Genomic DNA, 18,730 nt, shown 5'->3' with positions numbered 1-18,730 from the left:
AGAATGAGCTTTCTTTGTGCTGGGACCACATAAGGAGGTGGAAGACGATGCTCCATCCGGCAATGCACTAAAAAATATTAAATTATACTTTTAAGCAATTTCAAAATTATTTAAGCAGTTGTGCCACCCTGATCAGTCGGGAAGCAGGCAGCCTCTGCCTCTCACCCACACCCCACTGCTCATACTCTGCAGTTTGGCTCTTGTTCTTCTAACACAGCAACCCTTTGAGATCTTCCCACTTTCCCAGCCTAGCGCAGGACAGGGAAGTGCTTGGGCTCCTTTTTGGAGGCTGCCAGCACCACCTGGCAGCACAGCCCTGCTCCCACTGGGAAGGAGCATGGCAGAGCCCACGGTTCTGCAATTTCACAGCCGGGTTTTCGCAAGCAGGAAGGAGGCAGGTCGGGCTGCTCCTGCTGCTGTTTTGATGTGGCTGTTTCTCGAAATGAGCCCGGAGCAAAACTGAGCAGGATCCAGGAATGGCACTCGGCATTGCCGGGCGCTGGGAGCGCCGCCTGCACCCTGGCTGCCTGGCAGTTTGGCCACCTTTCAGGAAATCAGACAGCTAAATGGAAAAGCATCACTCTTTTCACTTCAGAGCGCACTGCACACATGGGTTTTTTCAATAACAAATCCATGTTCAGCAGCCTTGCTGTCCCCACGGAGCGGGGGAGATGTGTGTCCCCAGCAAAGACAAAAGCCCAGTTCAGCAGTGCCAGGCACCACTGCCTGGGGACAGGCACCTCAATGCTGCTCCCCGGCAGCTCCCAGCACCCCCATCCAAAAACCCTGCCCTCCCTTCTCCTCAGGAGCACTCCTGACAGGGAGAAAGAAGAATTGCTGAATAATCTCCAGCCCTGATAGCACTTCAAAGGCAGGGCCCGGGCCAGGCTGGATGCGGCGCTCGGCTCTTACTCCTTTGGCAGCCCCACAGCAGTTCCAGAAAGTAATTACTTAAAAAGGAAATAAATGTCACCCACATGGTTGTAAGCAAAACCCCGGGCAGGATGAGCAGAGCCCCACCAGGATCTGCATTCTCACGCAACACAAGCAAGGCAGGAGCGAGTTGTTTCCATTCATTGAGATGGGCTCTTTACTCTGAGGGTTACTGGTGCCATTCAACATGCCCACCGTGGGCATTTAAGCTCCCCAGGGCAGCCACAGTGCTGAACTGCCTCTGCTTTCATCCTACAGCATTCTCTTCCCCTAGGATGGCTTTAGGCATCACCACCTGAACCAACAGCAGATGCTGGTGCCAAAAACACAGCCCTTCCTGGCACCAGGCCTGCTGTGACCTTTATGGAGATGAACCAGATAACTGGCATGATCAGAGTAATTTTATTTACTTTTACAGATTAATTCTTGAAATTTGTAATTGTCAAAACCTGAACACTGAACTTCTAAAGCAAGTTGGTTGGGGGAAGTCAAATGTAGCACCAGAGCAGCGAATGAGGCTCAAGGATGAAAGTCTCTGCTGCTGGCACCTGCCTGGTTCTGCTGGATCTGAGACACCCTCAGCAAATCCCCTTAACCAGGACAGGGCTCTGGCAGACTACTCTCTTTCAGAGAAATTCCATTTTAGAAAAACAACCCCCAACTTATTTTAAGCAAATAACAGAAGGAAAGTGATGGCCCGAAAACTCTGGGATGAGATCCCGTCTGCCCCTGCTGCCTCTGGAGCTGCACCAGGAGGGCAGCACCTCCCACCCTCTGCTGCACGCAGCGTGAGGAAGCAGCTGGCACCAGCCCACGGGGCTCTGTGAGCTCAGAAACCCTGAGGTGCCTCGGGACACGCAGAGCAAGGGCAGTGTGGGACATGCTGCTGGATGGTGGCAGCCCCTGATGCCTGCCAGGGTGGCAGCAGGGGCTCCTGTCACAGCCCACCCTGGCACACTGGAGGGTGAAGCCCAGCATGGGCGGACCATGTGGGCTGGGAAATACCCCCTAAGGCACTGCAGCCAAGCAAACATGGTACCATACAGCATCGAATAATCTTAAAAGTTAAAATAGTTTATTGCTGTCTTTGTAGAAATGCACTTACATCGCCTGTTCTCTTCCTTTATTTGGCTGTTGGATTACAGGCATAAAAAGGTTATATTTACCCATTTGTTCAGTGACATAACACCTTTTTCTCTACTGCTCCACTCATGATATTCTCCTAAACCTTGCTGGCCAACAGCCCCAAATCTCTTTTACATAAATACTGTAAATGTCTCCATAGGTTGCAGCATTGTAACAAAAGATCTACCAAAGTAGACAAAATGTTCAGTATTCTTGGTTGGTTTTTTGCATTTAAAAATATACCTAAATTTGAGATAATCTTAACAGAGTAACAATTACAATAAGAAAATAGTACAGTGCGTTGACTAAAGGAATATTCTGCTCTCCTTCAAGCCAATATTCCCTTTTGCATGTTGAAGTGATTCAGCAATTACTTAAGAACTTTTACCTACATACAATAATTTAGTAAAATGAGAATTAAACAAGGCAGATACTTACTACTATTCTTCTGTCTGCAATTCACAGCTCATGCGAATAAAATCGCAATAAATATTAAAAAATAGTTTTTCTTTTGCTTTTTTTTTTTTCTGTAAGGCATCTCTGAGTATTACAAAGTTTTTGTACAACCAAAAAATAAGATTGCTTTTTTTCCATGTTCTCCAAGTACCTCTGTACCTCACCAGTAAATAAGAGGATTGTAGGCTGGATGAGGAAGGAAGGGGGCAGAAAGAAGACCACAGGTGATGGAAGCAGACTGCCATGTGTGCAAGAATCTGTCGTTTTCCTGTGAAACATTTCAGCCGCTTTTAGAACATCTTCAAGACAGTATCTGTCCAGATTGAAGGAAAAAAAAAAAGGGGGGAAAAAATAAAACTTACCAGAAGTCCACTTTCATAAGCACAATCAGACTGCAAGGATTCGGGGGTTCGCCCTCAACACTATAAATAGCTTAGGCATCAATATGCACCTACATACGGGGAATAAAGGGACGGGGTGATTTGTTTTTTTTTGTGTGTGTGTGTGTGTGTGTGTTGGTTTTGTCTCTTTTATAACTTTTTTGCCGTTTTGCTGTCCTAGCGGTATCCTTGCAGGGCGAGCAGAGATTGTCCGGGGAGGCCGGGCGGGCCCTCACGGCATGCGGGCCCTCACTGCATGCGGTCGGGCTGCAGCTGCTGCGGCTGGTACTGCACGAAGGCGGCGGCGGGCGCCGCGGGCGTGCCGGCGCTGAGGGGCGGCTGCACCGCGCCCGTGCTGTAGCCGTAGCCCACGAAGCCGGCGGCGGGGGAGGCAGCGTAGGGGTACTGGTCGTAGGCAGCTGTGGTGTACTGGGAGTAGGCTTGGCTGGCAGCCGTGTAGTCGATGTAGGGAGACGTGATGGACTGCACGGGGGTAGGGATCACCACGCTGGGCTGGATGATGGCTTGGGGGTAAACATAGTGAGGCGTGAGTCTGTGGAGGGAAAGGGAGAGAGTCAGCGAGGGGCTGGGGTCGGCACGGCCCCGCTTCCCCTCAGATTCACGTGCGCCAGCCATGGAAACGGTGCTGCCCAGCAGTGCTGCCCTGGAGCGAGGGGATGAGAAGCAAACACTCCTAGACCTGAGGGTGTAGTGCAAGGTGAAGCATGGGCTGCTACTAATACACACATCCCTGTCCCCACGGCTTGTAATCCAGGCTGCTGAAATCCAAAATAAGCTCCCTGGAAGACCGTGACACATCTTCTGGCTCACCCCATTTCCTCGGCCTGTCCTTGCCAGCCTTTCTGCCTCCTGAATTGTCCATCCAAACTTGGGCGAGGGTCCTGAGCACCCAGAGCCCCTGTGGGACGCCTCAGCAGCAGGGACAGCGTGCCACCCTCCACGTGTCCCACCAGGAATGGCCACTGACCCCAGGCCCTCCGGCCTGCAAGCTGTTATCAGTTACTACACACTTACACCATGTTTCCACAACACCGCATGTTTAGGGAATGCTACAGGGTGTTTGTTGTAAAACACGAGGTATTAATGGTGCTTTCCTCCCCCAGCAGCTGGCAGGGCGGTGACACTCCTGTGTCCATGAGCTGTCACATCTGCCCCGGGCATCTCCGCTGCCCTTTCCGAAAGTGCAGCTTCTCCCAGGCTCCCCCTGCCCTGAGGAGCTGCGCTGCTGAGAGCAACTTCACAATGTCACAGTCAATTAAAGTCCATAGATGGAGGGATCCTGGAGGTGATTAATGCAGGAGTGCCTACTAATTTGTCAGAAACTGCTAATGAGGAGGAAAGGGGAGGGGGGAAAGAAGCATAGAAATGAAAGGGCTGTATTTTCCAAAGGGCTCATGTCAAGTTAGGTCTCAAACAGCTGGGCAAAAACTGTGCAAACCTGAAGGTTTAGGTACATCCACAGAAACTGCCATGGGCCAGGCAAAAATGGGGAATTTATGTGGCCTGAAGAGTGTGGCAAGGTGACACATCTGAGGTGTGTTTAAGAAATAGGGGGTGCAGGCTATCACCAGCAAATGGCACAGTGCCGCTGGAAGATCAGAGCCACCCTGGGGAGAAGGTCCTGCTTGCTGAATCACATGAGGCAAAGCCATCCCCTAAAAGCTTGTGCCATCCTGTCTCCAAACCCAACTCATTTTGGCCAATAAAAAAATCCCCAAGGCAAAACTCTGCAGAGAGATTATGCAGATTCAAATATTTTGGGGATTTTTGTGTGGATGTGTGTGACAGCACATTTTCAAACACAACCACTTTTAAAAGCCTCCCACAGGCTCTTCACAAGGCACAGGGCTGTACATAGTTACCCTCATTCTACATGAGCATCCTAAATCTCAGCCACCACCTGCAGCGTGCTGCGGTCCACCTGGGGCTGGTCCCTCCTACCCAGCACCTACAGGGCTGTTCCCACTTGCTTTACAACCAGCACTGGATGGTTTAATCTGCTCTTCAGACAGGAGAAAGGCTTCCCACAAACAAGGGCTCATCTGAACCGAGTTTTCTCTCCTTTTCCCACTCCCATACGCAGTTTGTTTTTGCTTGAGACAATTTGCATGACAAGAGAATGATTGCTCTCCTCTCCCCACACAGCAACACTGCCTCTGAAATCAGGGTCCTTCCATATGCCCAGGGAGGATGGACGGTGGTGAGCAGCACCTCAACCTTTGATTCAGTGCAAGACCCTCTTCTGAGGCCACCAGACACCCCTGGACAGCAAGAGGGACCTCACCATCCTCCAGCCCATAAGCACACCATCCCCAGCATCCCCCTGTGGGTAACAAGAATGAGATGAGGCAGCAGAAATGCACAGAATCCCTTTTTGTTCAGCTCTGATCTAAACTGGGGCCAGCACTTTGCCCACAGGAATTCCACCTGTGCTCACCAAACAACCAGGACAGCCCTGGCAATCCAGTCAGAGCATCACCCTGCCTGAGCAGCTCCTCCATGTCCCTTACTGCCACCCAGCTGCTCTCCCATGTGGGGGACGTGGTGCCATCAGGGTGAGTGGACATCCCCAGCTCATCCCAACAAACTCTGCACTGTTGGCTTTGCTTTCACACACGGAGCTCCTCGGTGGGCTCAGAGACAGCAAATCTGCAACATCCTGCACTGCATTTTCCCTTCAGCAAGGAAAAACTCCAGCTTTTCAGTGCTACTTGGAATAAAAAGCACCATTAGCTTGGAAGGCAGAATGTACTCCTGGACCCCGCTCTCAGAAATCCATCCCACCAGCCCAGGGCATACACGAGCACATATCACTCACAATAGCTGGTGCTGCACTAAAAAACCACACTCAGCAACTCCAAGAGCTGCTTCTAAAGGGAATGTCAATGTAAAAGGGAAGGTTCTTCTGGTCTGCAGGATTTCAATAATTCAGCTAGAAATTTCAATCAAGGTATTATGCAATTTGGTCTTCTGAATTAGGTGGACAGACGGCAATTGATCAATCAAAACAAACACACAACTCAAAGTAAGGTCACTTTGATGACTTGCAGCTACAAACAAAACAAACCAGTGCAGTAGGATGAAGTTCTCCGCTGGCTACATTTAGCATCCACAGAAAATCTTGAAGTATTTCCCCCTCTTCCATTATTCCTGAACATGATCTTTCGGGAGATAATTTTTTTAAAAAGAAAGCTGTTCTGGAGTTCTCTTTCTAGAAAACAGCAAGCTCTAATCTGAATTTCTACAGCATGAGTCACATCTGTGTTTTAGGATGCCTTTCCCTTCCTCCCTCCCTGCAGTTCTCCTCCATCCCCCACGATGGGCCCTGCCAGCCAGGAGAGAACTTCATCAAAAACACACACGGTGTGATTATAAAACACCAACCAAGTGATCAGCTGTGGCCACCACACACCAAAGTCACCCTGTGAACAGCAGATGGACGAGATGCTGCTGGCACCACCATGAGCCACGGGCACAGGCCACCCAACACAAGGAGCAGGGTCAAACCTCAGCCCAGAGGCAGCAGTGGCACAGGAGAGACAGCAGGAGGGACGGCAGGGACTGCTGCCAGCCCATGCTCCTGACCATGTGGCACCATGCCCCAGCAGCCAGAACTGAACCAGAACAGAGATGGTTACAGAGCCACTGGCAGAGGGGACACAGGCTCTGTCCTGCTTTGGTGGGGGACAGAACAAAAGGGGCCCCGCTGTGGTGCAGGCCTGGGTGGAGCTGCTCAAACACGTCAGGGGAGGCACCTGTGGCTGCAGGCAGATGAAGAAGTCCCTTTCAAAACCTGCCATCACCCAGGCCTCCCCACGACAGCAGCAGGGCAGGGCTGGCTGGGGGGCAGCAAGAAAAAAGGGACAAGTCAGGAGGAAATGTGTCCACTTCTCTCCCCAAACACTGGGGAAGAGGAACAAGCTCTCATCAGCAGAGCTCATCTCACAGACACTTCATATATTTGACTATTTTGTATCAGATTTACACCTAAAATGTGCTTTAGCTGCACCTTCTCAGGGCTTCCTACACATGAGCCATGAGCTGTTCCTGCAAGCTGCTCCTGCATGCTGCATGAGTTTGGGAGAGCAACAAGGTGGGAGTTCCTGACCCCTTGATCTCTGCCAGCCCTGCTGGGAGCTGGTTTTGTCAGCTCTGAAGAGGTGGAGACAGCTGCACCCCTCTGTCAGGAGGGACACGGCATCACACAAACATTTGGGAAACAAGGAGGGGCACAGGGCTCTTGGCAGCCTCACAGAGATCAGCACACAAATGCCACCACCACGACAGCCTTTTATTCCTTGAAGAATAAAAGAAACAGAGCCCTTTGTGTCTGCCAGTGAAGGCACAAATTCTGGCATTTGACCCCAGGAATTTGGCCTCCATTTCCACTAGAGCTGACCCATTGGCTGCCACAGGGACACCCACACTGCCAGAGCACGTGATGGCAGGGGGTGCTGGGGGTGCTGCAGAACCAGCTGAGCACAGCCCCTGGTGATGTGACACCTCCAGGCACTGCCTGCAGGGCACATCCAAAGGTGCATTTTGAAGTGGGCTCCTGAGTTTAAAGCTGCTCTGGGAAGCACACCCCACACTTGCACTGGCAGTGCCAGGGCAGCACGGCACAGCTGGAGATGCAGGCACACATCCTGGTGTGATTCACACTCCAAGGAATCGTTCCTGAGGGACACTCCCAAGCCAGCAAGCACTCACCTCGAGGAGACACTCAGTAAACGTGTGTGGAGTGCAGGCAGGGCTGGCCACAGGTATCATACGGGCCCCAGCCACGGTGACAGGCTGTGGAAATGTGAGAAATTCAGGAGCTGTTCTCAGTGCAGACATGAGGAGGAGGCTGCAGGATGTCCCTGCCTGCCCACCAGGACTCCCACTCCAGGAGGGGATCACAGTTTATCCATTAACACCTGGCTGCAGATCAGGACATTGGCTGTGCCCTGATCACTCCACCATCCCTCACCATTCCCTGACAGGGCTGGGCTCTAACCACAACATGACAAACCTCCAACTCCTGAAATGTCCCTACTAAAGCTGATTTAAAAATGCCCTGAAATGTCAACAGCTTCTGCCTCATCAGCCAGCTATCCCAGCCAGCTCAAAGTCACACAGGGATGAACTCTGCAGCTCCATGGGATTTATCATCACCTGCTGCAATACGACACAAACACAAAATAGCAAAGCAGTCAAGACAATTTCTGCTCCTCTTGTAACTGATTTGCCTGTCTGCCTTCTCCTCATCCTCCTCTGTCCCTCTGAGAAGATGTGCACAGCAGCCTATGCAGACAGGTACAGGACTGAATTTCCTGCTTCCCTGCTGGGAGCAGATGTCACCACACCAGTGGCAATCACCAAGGCATGACATGCCACACAGACTGTCCCAGACTGCAGTCAGTGGGGAAAAACACCAGAAAGAAGTAAAAAAAGGCTGCAGACCAAAGAGGGGAGTACACCTCCCAGAGATCTAACACTTTTCCTCAGTTCAACCAAGAGTCTGAGATCAACATGCTGAGCTCCACCATGAGTTACAGCCAGGCTCAACAGCTTTATCCTCTGCATCTTGCTTCCCCCCACACCCAAAGGAAGAAGGAAAAAAAAAAAAAAAAAAAAAACCATGATCCCACACAAAGGCATGCTGGGCCAGACCAAAAATAGTGTTGGAGAGAAGCAGGCTGAAAAACACTCAGGTAGCAGGAGATAACATCTGCCTGAAACAAGAGCCATCTGGCACCAAGGAAAAAGCCACATGGAAGTTTATCCACAACTAGTCAGCTCTCCAGAGAAGGAAAAAACCCCTCCCCTTTCCAGTTATCAGCACAGCCAAACCAGAAATTAACTGACAGAAGAAACAGGGACTGTTTCACACCAGTGCATGGCAGGAACCTGAGTCCTTCAACATCCTTGTGTAGAATGGTAGGGAAAACCAGGATCTGCAACAGATCAACTCAGGAAGCCCCAGAATTCTGCCTTTGACTGAGCTCTCCAATTTTCTTCTGCAATTTAGAGAAAATCGATGGTAGAAACATCTCTAAAGTCTTCTGAAATACCTGACAAGTTTTGGAATAATACACATTAATGACTACTTTCAACAGGTTCAATCTTTAAGTCTTTCTTTACACGTGATCCCTTCCACTGACCTTTAATTAAAACCATCTACTCATTTGATTTATCTAAACCCCTCTCTTGGAGATGAAGTATTTTGAAGTAGAATGCTTCAGCTACAGAAAAAGCAATGAAATATCTCTTTTTGATAAAAGAAGGCCTGCACTTGATAAAACAAGTAATTAAGTAACTTCTCAGTCAAGAAAGAAATTCCCTTTTAAGAGTTTGTGATCTCAGCTACCAGTTGCGCCTTCGTGGCAGTAGAACATTTAAGACATCTCAATCCAATCCCTCCACACGTTCCTGCAAGCTGGAATCATGGGGGCTGCCTGGATCCAGCGTGGTTTTTCCAGCCTCTGCTGCTTTGGCCAGGGCAGCTCAGCTCTGACAGAGGAGAGCTAAAATGCTCAAAGCTGGTGACAGGGAAATTGCAGGGGACAGCACAACTCTCTTTACAGCACTTGGAGACTGAGAAACAGGAGACTGAGTTTTAACTCCGAGGTCCAGGACTTTTCATCTTTTGTGATCATGGAGTATATTTAGCTCTGGTATGTAGCTTGCTCCCATCCGTGGGGAACAAGTTCTTCATAGAAGTCGTATTTAGAAGTGACCCGGTGTCCTTGCTACCAAATTATCAGCACAACAACTGTCTGGTTCCCTGGCTGGTGCCCTCAGCGCCAGGGCAGGATGCCCAGGGCTGCATTCATCATTCCAATTACTGGGCATGTGCTTAATACTACGAGTTGGGGCCCATATGCCAGCAGCTGCTCAAAGGAAACATGAGATCAAGCACAAGCTGAGCTGCTCTGGAAATTCAGACGTGTGCATCAATCTGCCACATTGGGACTCTGTGGCACCGGCCAGAGCAACACAGGTGAATTTTGGATCTGCCACTCCCCAGCTCCTGCACCAACGGGAAAGGACTCAGGTCTCTGCTGCTGAGGAGGATGAAGAGGAAATCCACCAGAGGCAATGGAATCACACAGAGAAGATGGCACAACTCAAGCCATGTGCTGTAAAGACAAAGCTAGAGCCAGCTCAGGCTGTCACTCCATCACACACAAGCCCATGCCCTGACTGCCCAGGAATGGCTCAGATCCTTCACCCTGTCCCTTGCAACAGGTCTGAGCTCACATCATTCACACAGCCAAGAGTGAGGTCACTGTATCAGACCACGCTTTTGTATTGTTTTACAGGCAGAACATGAGCAAATTCTGCCCCAACCCCAAAAAACAGGCACACCAAACCCTTGGGCCTGACACCAGCATCTGGCATCTTGAAGTAGATGTTCAAGAAAATTCTCAAAGCTGTCTAAGCTGCCTATAAATACATGTTTATGCCTAAAAAAACCCTAAATACAATACATTTTTTAAAAAAAGTAATTTCTTTCTTTCTGACTGGCAAGCATTTGGTCTGAACAGCAGTCAGCATGCGTGAGAACCAGCAGCTGAAGTTTGGAAAATGGATTTGGACATTTCTTAGGAAATGCCCCCTTTCCCCTCCAAGCTTTCATGTTCCTGGCACAGGATAGCACCAGGTGCTGGGTGCTCCATCCACATGAGCCTGGCAGAGTGGGATGGGATCCTGCAGCCTCCAGCTCTGGGTAACTGGGCAGTGGGAATCTGGAGCAGGGGAATGCCAGCTGACAGAGGCTGGGCACAGCACGTGCCCCTTTTATAAGCATAACCACAGAAAAGATGAAAGTTTGTTGCCTTTTATTTTTAACCCAATAGAGAAATTTTAAGGATAAACAGCTGCAAGGGAGGCTGGGCTGACACAAAGAGAGACTTTCTTCACTTCCTAACTGCAGCAGCATCAATGCATGAAATTTTAAACTCAAAGAGATTTAACTCTTTCTGACATTGCCAAATGTGGGCCAGAGGCAGGGGGCCACCAAAACAAGTAGCTACACATGGATGGGGTCTCTGGAGCAATGACATCCAATGTGCAGCTATGGAAAGAGTTGGGTCCTGCCACAAGAGACAGCTTTATATTTGCAAGAGCTCAGTCACTTACTCAGTCACTGGTAGATCTCCCACACAGATAGCTCCTTCGCTGAGGCACAGCCACAGGAATGCATCTGCCATATGCTGTGTCCAGAGCAGCAAGCACAGAGGAGAACCAGGGAATCCCCACTCCCTGCACAGACTCAAACCTGCCTCCCCCTCCAGAGTCCCAGAGGAGGGAACCACGAGGTGGGACCAAGTAGCCCTGCCACATCACCTGATCAAACAAAGCATGGCAGCTGCAGGGACACGCTGGCACTGCCAGGTGCCTCCAAGCAAAGTGCAGTCTGCAAGCCCCAGGCTGAGCCCCAGGCCCAATGCTGCTTCCCTAAACTCAGCGGCCGGATCTCCAAGTCACAGACATATCCTTTGCCTTGCATTACTGTTAAGATCTCTGGTTACAACAGGCTAGAAACCTCTTTTCCAAACAGGATTTACTGCTGACTCCATGCTGTCTGCTGTGCAAGTGCCTCCCCTGCCAGGACAGCAGGAGGAAGGAGAGAGGCTCCTCGTGGTTTCTCTTTCTGTTCCGCATAGCCCTGGCAATATTTACAGCTGCATTGAGGTGTCTGGGGCTGGGAGGGGGGAAGCCTTCAGTTTATAAATAATCCTCTCTGGTGTTTGGGTAATTTTCATAGTTTCCATTCATTTCAGGTTTCACCAAAACCTGCGTTTTGTGGCTTGATAGCTGGGACATGACTGGCTGCTTGCTCTTCGTTAACTGCCCAGGAGTTAACGGTTCTTCATTCATTCCTGCCCTGGCAAGCCCAGCTTGCTCACCAAAGCACCCTGTGCCCCATGACAATCATCTTTTGGAAACCACAATGCCAACCCCTGGGCACAAACACTTTGCAGAGACAGGACCTGTAGGAGGGAGAGCCCAGCAACATCTCACACCAGGGGCAAAGCAGCCGAGCCACTGAGCTTCCTTTGGGAAAGGTCGGGATCCACCCGGCACGGTGCAAACAGACAACAGCAATTCAGTGACAGACCCTGACAAACTCATCATATCCCACTGAGGGCCAAGGAAATTGTGGGTCCAAGGGAATGCAGGAGTGGAGCTTGGCAGGCTCTTAATTTTGTTGGTCTACTGAGGAGACAAAGCGGGAACTGGCAGCCAAGCTCTGCTGCTCGACCGAGCACCTGAGGCTTTGCTCAGAAGCCACAGAGCAGCCCCAGTTGTGGTGCTCAGGTGAAGGTGGTGCTCAGGTAAACACATTCTGCAAAACCCACATTTTCCAGTGATTCTGCTGCAGCAATGACTGAATTCAATTAAATTCTTGTTTACTGATGCTTGCAAATAATGATATATAATCCCCTGCCTCCAGTCCTCCATTCTCCTGGTTCCTGTCTCTTGGCAACTGATAAATAATTTATAACGTTCTCCACTGTATGTGCTAACTGCAGCTCTGCTGGTTTAATGATGAAACCAATGCCTAAGAACTGCAACAGGAACTGTCTAGATCACAAGGAACATGTAATCAGTCGATCCCACACTCCTCTGGATGTGAAACCAAAAGCAAACTGTTGGAAAAAAAAAATGTTTTCAAGAGCTGTGGCTGCAGGGTAGGAAAGGCACCCAGAAAACTGCAGATAATCTGCAAGGTGCTCCTGCCAACAAGAGGAGTTTTAACGGGCTTCACCATTTTGCTCTTCCCTGCTCCCATGCATGGCAGAACTCGCCAGAGGCTGCTTTTATTGGCAACTTCTCTCCTGCACTCCCATGCAAAAGCCTCTGGGTTTGCATCTCAAGGTGCTGCTGCTTTGGGGGCTGTGAAAGCTCTTGCAGCCCCCTTGCTAGGAGAGCTATTAAAAAGCAGCATTTGGTCTATGCAGACTGATGTGGCTGTTGCCCCAAAGAAGGGGAGACTCTTTCTTTCACGGCAGATGTTTTTCAAGGCCTGCCAGCAGTAAGTGCTTGTGAGAAGCGGCGTGTTTGAACCCCGCACAGCACACGTACACGGGGTGTGCACTATTGTGGCAACACAGCCTCTCACGTCCAGAAACTCATCGCAGGCAGTTGGCAACTGCGGCCATAAGGGCAGAGGAATGAAAGTTTTATTGTTAGCAGATTTCTTTTTTCCTAAAAAAAAAGGAAAAAGAAAAAGAAAAAAATACCCCAAAAAAAAGGAGCGGGGAGCAGGGAAGGGATGAAGTATTGCTGTTGACAAAGGCCAAAATCCCATCTATTTATATTAGAGTCACACAAAAACCACACCAGGGCAGTGCTCAAAAGCTTTAAAAAATGCACCTACTTTCTTAATGCTCTTAGAAAATAATAATAAAAAACCTTATCAATATTCACTTTCTGAAATGGTGTAAAAAAAGAGCTGCATCAATCATTAAACAGTTAAATGAGGGCAGTATGACAGTCACTATTGTTCTCGTGAAGCACACTTGTCTTTTGCCGAGCAGCTGCCAGATCCTATTAGATGTATAAAAAGAGGACTTTTCTAACCGAGTAGGGATGGTATAAGCTATTGAAAACAGCAGACAAAAGCCCACTTTTGCAGACTATTCAAGCCTTGTATAACATCTGTCCAAAATCAATTTTTGACCTAATGTTACTTTCATTAAGTAACAGACTTTGTTTCCAATGCAATTTGTTTTCTAGGATAAAACTGTATCCTAAGCGTTGTTACGTGGGAAATGGCACAGAGGAAGCAGAGGATCTTATTTGAGAAACATGAGAACAGAATTTGCTTAATTGTTTTGACACCTTAAGTACTATAATAGAGAAACTATTTTCCATTTATTTGAATTCCTGTGAATTCTTGAAGTTGGCAAAACAGCGAGCAATGCACTGGGTTTATTATGACTAAGATTTACTGAGGATAAAGGAGGATCTTTGGGAATTACATTAAAGCTGACAAATGCACAAAACTTCTGAAATCTCCACCAGAAATAAAGTACTCCGAACATTAACAACAGCTGTTGAAACTGTCCACTCTTGATGGTGAAGGCTTTTTTCACACATTTTAAATAATGAGGAAGTTGATTTGTGAATCTGATTTCAAACAGACCGTTAGGAAACATTTCCACTTACCCAAAAGGTCTCTGAATGAAGGCTGGATGTAGCTGCTGCACACCTATGGTAAAACCTAAAAATAAAAGTTCAGAAAAAAAAGAAATATTAATGAATGGCATCCATTGTACCATTCAACTCATAACACGCAGGCAGAATTACAGCACACGTCTTTGCATTTGATCTGCTATGCATGTGAGCAAATTCAGAGCCCCATTTAGAAACAAGTTAAATTTAACATGCATATGTGATATGCACGAGGAGCAGATGGGAATTCATGATGAAAGCCCAGTGTGAACGTGCTGCTGTGGAACAGACAATGGGGTATAAAGCCTTATTTTACACACTGGGTACTGTGGTCATTAGACCAAAGGGAGAAATGACAAAGTGGATCTTACTGTTAATTCTCATGTAACAAAGAGGTTAACGGGCAAACAGATCTGCCCTGGAAGGAAACAGCTTTAACACAGTTAAATGAACTTTGGTGAGTAACATTAGTGCAGCAGGGCTGAGTAAGAAGATACAGCAGAGAGGTAACTGGACCATGCAGTGTCCTCGGCCAACAATCAGAACTATGGTGGACAGAAAAATGTGCATCGTCAGATCAGATGATTCCAGCCCGAGGAACTTGTTTCCTTGTCTTACAAGTTATTCTAATACAGAGAGATGGGATCTCCTGGATGCCTCACCAGTTTGAATACTCCTTGGTTTTGCTCCCAAATACGCCAGGTTCACATTTGCTTTCCTGCCGTCAATGATGGGGTTTGGGTCTTTGCAAGCTCTTTCAGCAGCAGCTCTGTCTGCCATGGTCACCTGGAATCGAGCACAGCCTTGTTTGTAGCAACAGCGCTTTGTAAACACTCCAGCAACAGGCACTAAAGTGGAGTTTATTTATTGTTCTATTTTGAATCGGGAGCTGAACTCCCTTCGTGCAGCCTCGCTTGCACGGCGAGACGGGAAGGGCTGCCGGGGCTCGATGGAAAAGCGGGCGCTACCCCCCTGCCCGGTTTCCCCGCTGGGCCGGTGCCAGCTGTTTTCCCCTGCCCTTCCACCTCCTCCCGTGCCTTTTTTAAGAAGCTGGCGAGCCTTTCCCAAAACCCCCGGCGCACAGGAGTCCAGCGCAGCTGCGGGCGGGATGCTGGGACCCGCACGGACATCGGGAGGGGGGAGCAGGTGCTGAACGAACGGCACGGCCTGGGCCAACACGGGGGGCTCCTCCCGGGCCCCCAGCCCAGCCTTTGTCCGGACCCAGCCCCTCGTTCCCGCAGCGGGCACAAGCTCCGCGGCAGCCACGGGACGGGCGGCGGCTCCGCAGCGCCCGGCACCGGGGGGTCCGCCCGGCCACACCGGGACTCTGTCCGGGAGTCTGTCCGGCCGCACCGGGACTTTGTCACAGCACCGGCGGGCTCGGCAGCCCGGGGCTCCGCTGCCGGCCCGTTCCCCGGCGCACGGGGGGCAGCGCGGGCAGCGCCCGTCCCGCGCGGAGCGGAGCGGCACTTACAAAGCCGTATCCTCGGGATTTGCCGGTCTGCCGGTCCGTGATCACCACCGCCTCCTCGATGTCCCCGAAGACCTCGAAGTACTTCCTGAGGGAGGAGTCGGTGGTGTGGTAGGGCAGCCCCCCGACGAAGATCTTGGTGAAGGTGGTGTCCTTCTGCACGGTGTGCATGGTGCCGGCAGCGGCCGGCCCCGGCCGGCATCCACCCCGAGCACAGCCGCGCCCCGCCGAGCCCCCCGCGGCGGCCGAAGGCAGCGGAGCGGCGGCGGCGGCTCCCGGGCCCTACAGCCGCCTCATGGCCGCGCCTGGAGCCGGAGCGCGGCCCCGCCGAGCCCGCCGGTGCCGGTGAGTAGCGGCCGCCCCGCCGCTGCCGCCGCCTTTGTAGGGCCGCGCGGCCCCGCCCCGCCGGCGCGCAGGGGCGCTCGGGGCGCGTAGTCCGGCCCCGCCCGGGGTCCCCGCGCCCCGCCCCGCCGAGCCCCCGGCCCGCACCGAGCCGCGGCAGCGCCGCGCACACCGGGGGGTCTCCCCCGGACCCTCGGGCCGGGCCCCGCACTCGCTGCAGCTCCCGGCGGTGCCGGGCGGGCGCGGGCAGCGCTCCCGCCAGAGATCCCGCCCGCACAGCGGTGTCCCGCACCCCTGCCCGCCGCTGTTGCACAACCATCGGAACGGCGAGGGCTCGGTCCCTGGCAGGCTCGGGCACGGGACAAAGCCGTGGGCAGCTGGCAGCTCTTGTGGCACGCGGTGGAAGCGGGGCAGGAGGAAGGGGTGGTGTTGGGCGGAATCGCCAAGGAGAAACAGCCAGGGAGGGGGTCGAGGAGTGAACAAAGGTTCAGAACTATCTGTTTTTCTCAAGCAGGTGCTTAAGCCGCCTGCTTCTCCACTGGGCACCTGGATATGTACCTGTGCAGCCTCTCTGGGCACAGGGATGCACCGTTCCCATTTCCACTGGCAGTCAGCAATGGGGTTCTCCACCGTCCTCCTTTTGCATTTTGTTCCATGAAAGGACGAGCAGCTCCTGCTGTGAAGTGCCACTGCCTCTGACCTGACCTGCAGGTTTCTGCCCTGACCTGCAATTCAATCCTGGGAGAATTGTTACTATAGCACAGCCCCATATTTGCTGCATGTAGCCCTTGGTCCATAACTGCGGGAAAAGAAAAGCTGAAAAGCTGCTTGGTACTTCAGAACCCACCACTGGGGAACTCCATTGGTGGGGTGCTTGCAATGCTTAATTCTTCCTCTCCAGCATCAGTTGGAGTTTGGGGTGGAGAGGATCAGTGGGAGAGGATCCCCAAAATCATTATTTATTCATACTTTCCATCACCCAGAATCTCAAGAACTGCCCCTGTTCCTTAGGTTTAACATTTCTCAGAGAAAGAGATTTTTTGCAACATGATAAATACAGAGATACGTTTAAAAAAAAAAAGCCAGTGAAGTTCTAAATCATCATCTACTTTGGCTTCTATACAGCAGGTTCAGACTCTGCAGACACTTTTTTTTTGTTACAGACCCCACAGAGAAAAGCCAGTTATTTCAAGAGAAAGGAATGCATTAATGTCTGCACTCCATAGTTATTCATTAATATTTTTCTTGCACTGCTTCCATAGTTCTAAACATCCTATGCTTCATAAAAGAGAGGGGAAAAAAAAAAGCCAAGGAAAGCCATTAAGGTTTCAGTTCTGAACCACCAGACTTCAAGACTAGGGTGCATTTCCTTTGATTACTGTGGAAGAAAGATGGAGCTGGGCCAGCAGCACCCAACATCACTGAAAAATTGACAGCAAATGGATGGTCCATGGAGCCTTTGTGTCTTGTGAAGCCACCAGCTGTGCCTGGTCCATCCAAACAGCAAGCCTGGAGCACACCTTTGGGGTCAGACTGCAGCAGGGGCTGGGGCCTCTCTATCCCCAGTCACCCCTTCTGTCTGCATGACTTCCACCACAAACTGCACATCAGCTGCTTCCTGGGCTGCCCGAGCTAATGACAGCCCCGTTGGCATTCAGTCACTGTCCTTTACAGAGCTTCATTCTGCTCCAAATGATGGCAGAGATTCAAACCATCCAACCAGACTCTGGCTCCTCTGCAGGGCAGGCAGGGCTGGCAGAGCTCTCCAGAGACACCAGCAGCATCTCTGTTCTCCATGCTTCTGCTTGTCAGGGGGGGAAAAACAGCACAGGCTTTTTCTTCTTCAGACACGAGCCCCACATCTCTCAAAGGAGAAATCCCAGCTCCTCCTCTTCCCTCGAGGCAGGAGCAGGAGTTTCCTACAAGAAAGGAGCTCAGGCTAACCTGTGCTCGGTGAGCAGCACAAACCCCCCAGCAGCACCGGGGAGCAGCCTCGGCTCTGCCACATCCTGGAAAGCAGGAGGGGAAATGAAATCTCCTGTCTCACGCTGCAGCTATTGCAAACACAGGCTCTAATGAGCTGTTACCACAAACACAGCAGGAAAGGAAGGAGAAAATGAGTAAGGATAACTTTATGGAAGTTAATTAGTTTGCTTTTATTTTTTCTGCCTCGTTCTTGTGAAAAGCACTCATCCTCCTCAAAACACCTACAGATAAAATCCAGCCATCAGATCAAAGGTGCAGGAGCTTGGCAGAGCCAGTGTGCTGACACCTTCCCGTGCTTTTATTGCAACAATAGGAGTACCTGAGAAGGATATATTTCAACTTTCTTTGAGTTATTTCAAAGATAACTCCTGTAAAGGCAAATGTATCTCGAAGTATGGAGCTGCCTTGGGGAAGGCAGGACATTGCTTAGCACAAATCCAAGAGCAGACTGGAAGCAAAAGAGAACACAGACCTGATATAAGCCATTGTAGGTGTGCATTTAGTCCTTTGTTGTTATTAAGAAATAAAACTACACAGGTCAGTCAATGAGGAGGCTGAGAGAAAAGTATCTTTTGCAGTGGGTGTACAACCATCCATATCCTTAATGTACAGGATTTGTATTACAAATCCAGAGCATCCTATTCTCATTCAGATTGGGAAGATTAAATTTATGATAATGCAATGCAGTTAAGAGGACTCACCAGGTTTTTACTTACATGTTGATACATTCCTCAAGGCTTATGCAAATTGATACACAAAGGCTCCTTCTGGTGGACTTCAGCAGCGTTATCCAAGAGGTGGAATGGAAGAGCAGCAGATCACCAAACCAGTGTGCTGGATTCCACTG

At 50.5% G+C, this 18,730-nt stretch overlaps 1 protein-coding gene across 1 annotated transcript; it reads right to left on the bottom strand.

Moving 5' to 3' along the window:
• Positions 1–1,986: 1,986 nt before the first annotated feature.
• On the bottom strand, positions 1,987–15,906 carry RBM38 (RNA binding motif protein 38). The gene is made up of 4 exons (XM_030963475.1): positions 15,559–15,906; positions 14,747–14,870; positions 14,079–14,133; positions 1,987–3,447 (listed from the first exon to the last, which is right to left on the bottom strand). The coding sequence occupies exons 1-4, from the start codon at positions 15,724–15,726 to the stop codon at positions 3,144–3,146; spliced, it is 651 nt and encodes a 216-aa protein (XP_030819335.1). The 5' UTR covers positions 15,727–15,906; the 3' UTR covers positions 1,987–3,143.
• Between the last annotated feature and the right edge of the window lie 2,824 nt (positions 15,907–18,730).

This window comes from Camarhynchus parvulus, chromosome 20 (assembly GCF_901933205.1).
Source record: "Camarhynchus parvulus chromosome 20, STF_HiC, whole genome shotgun sequence".
In the NCBI taxonomy this organism is placed as follows: Eukaryota; Metazoa; Chordata; class Aves; order Passeriformes; family Thraupidae; genus Camarhynchus; species Camarhynchus parvulus.
The sequence above is the reverse complement of the archived record's forward strand: the minus strand, read 5'-3'. Positions and strand labels throughout refer to the sequence as shown.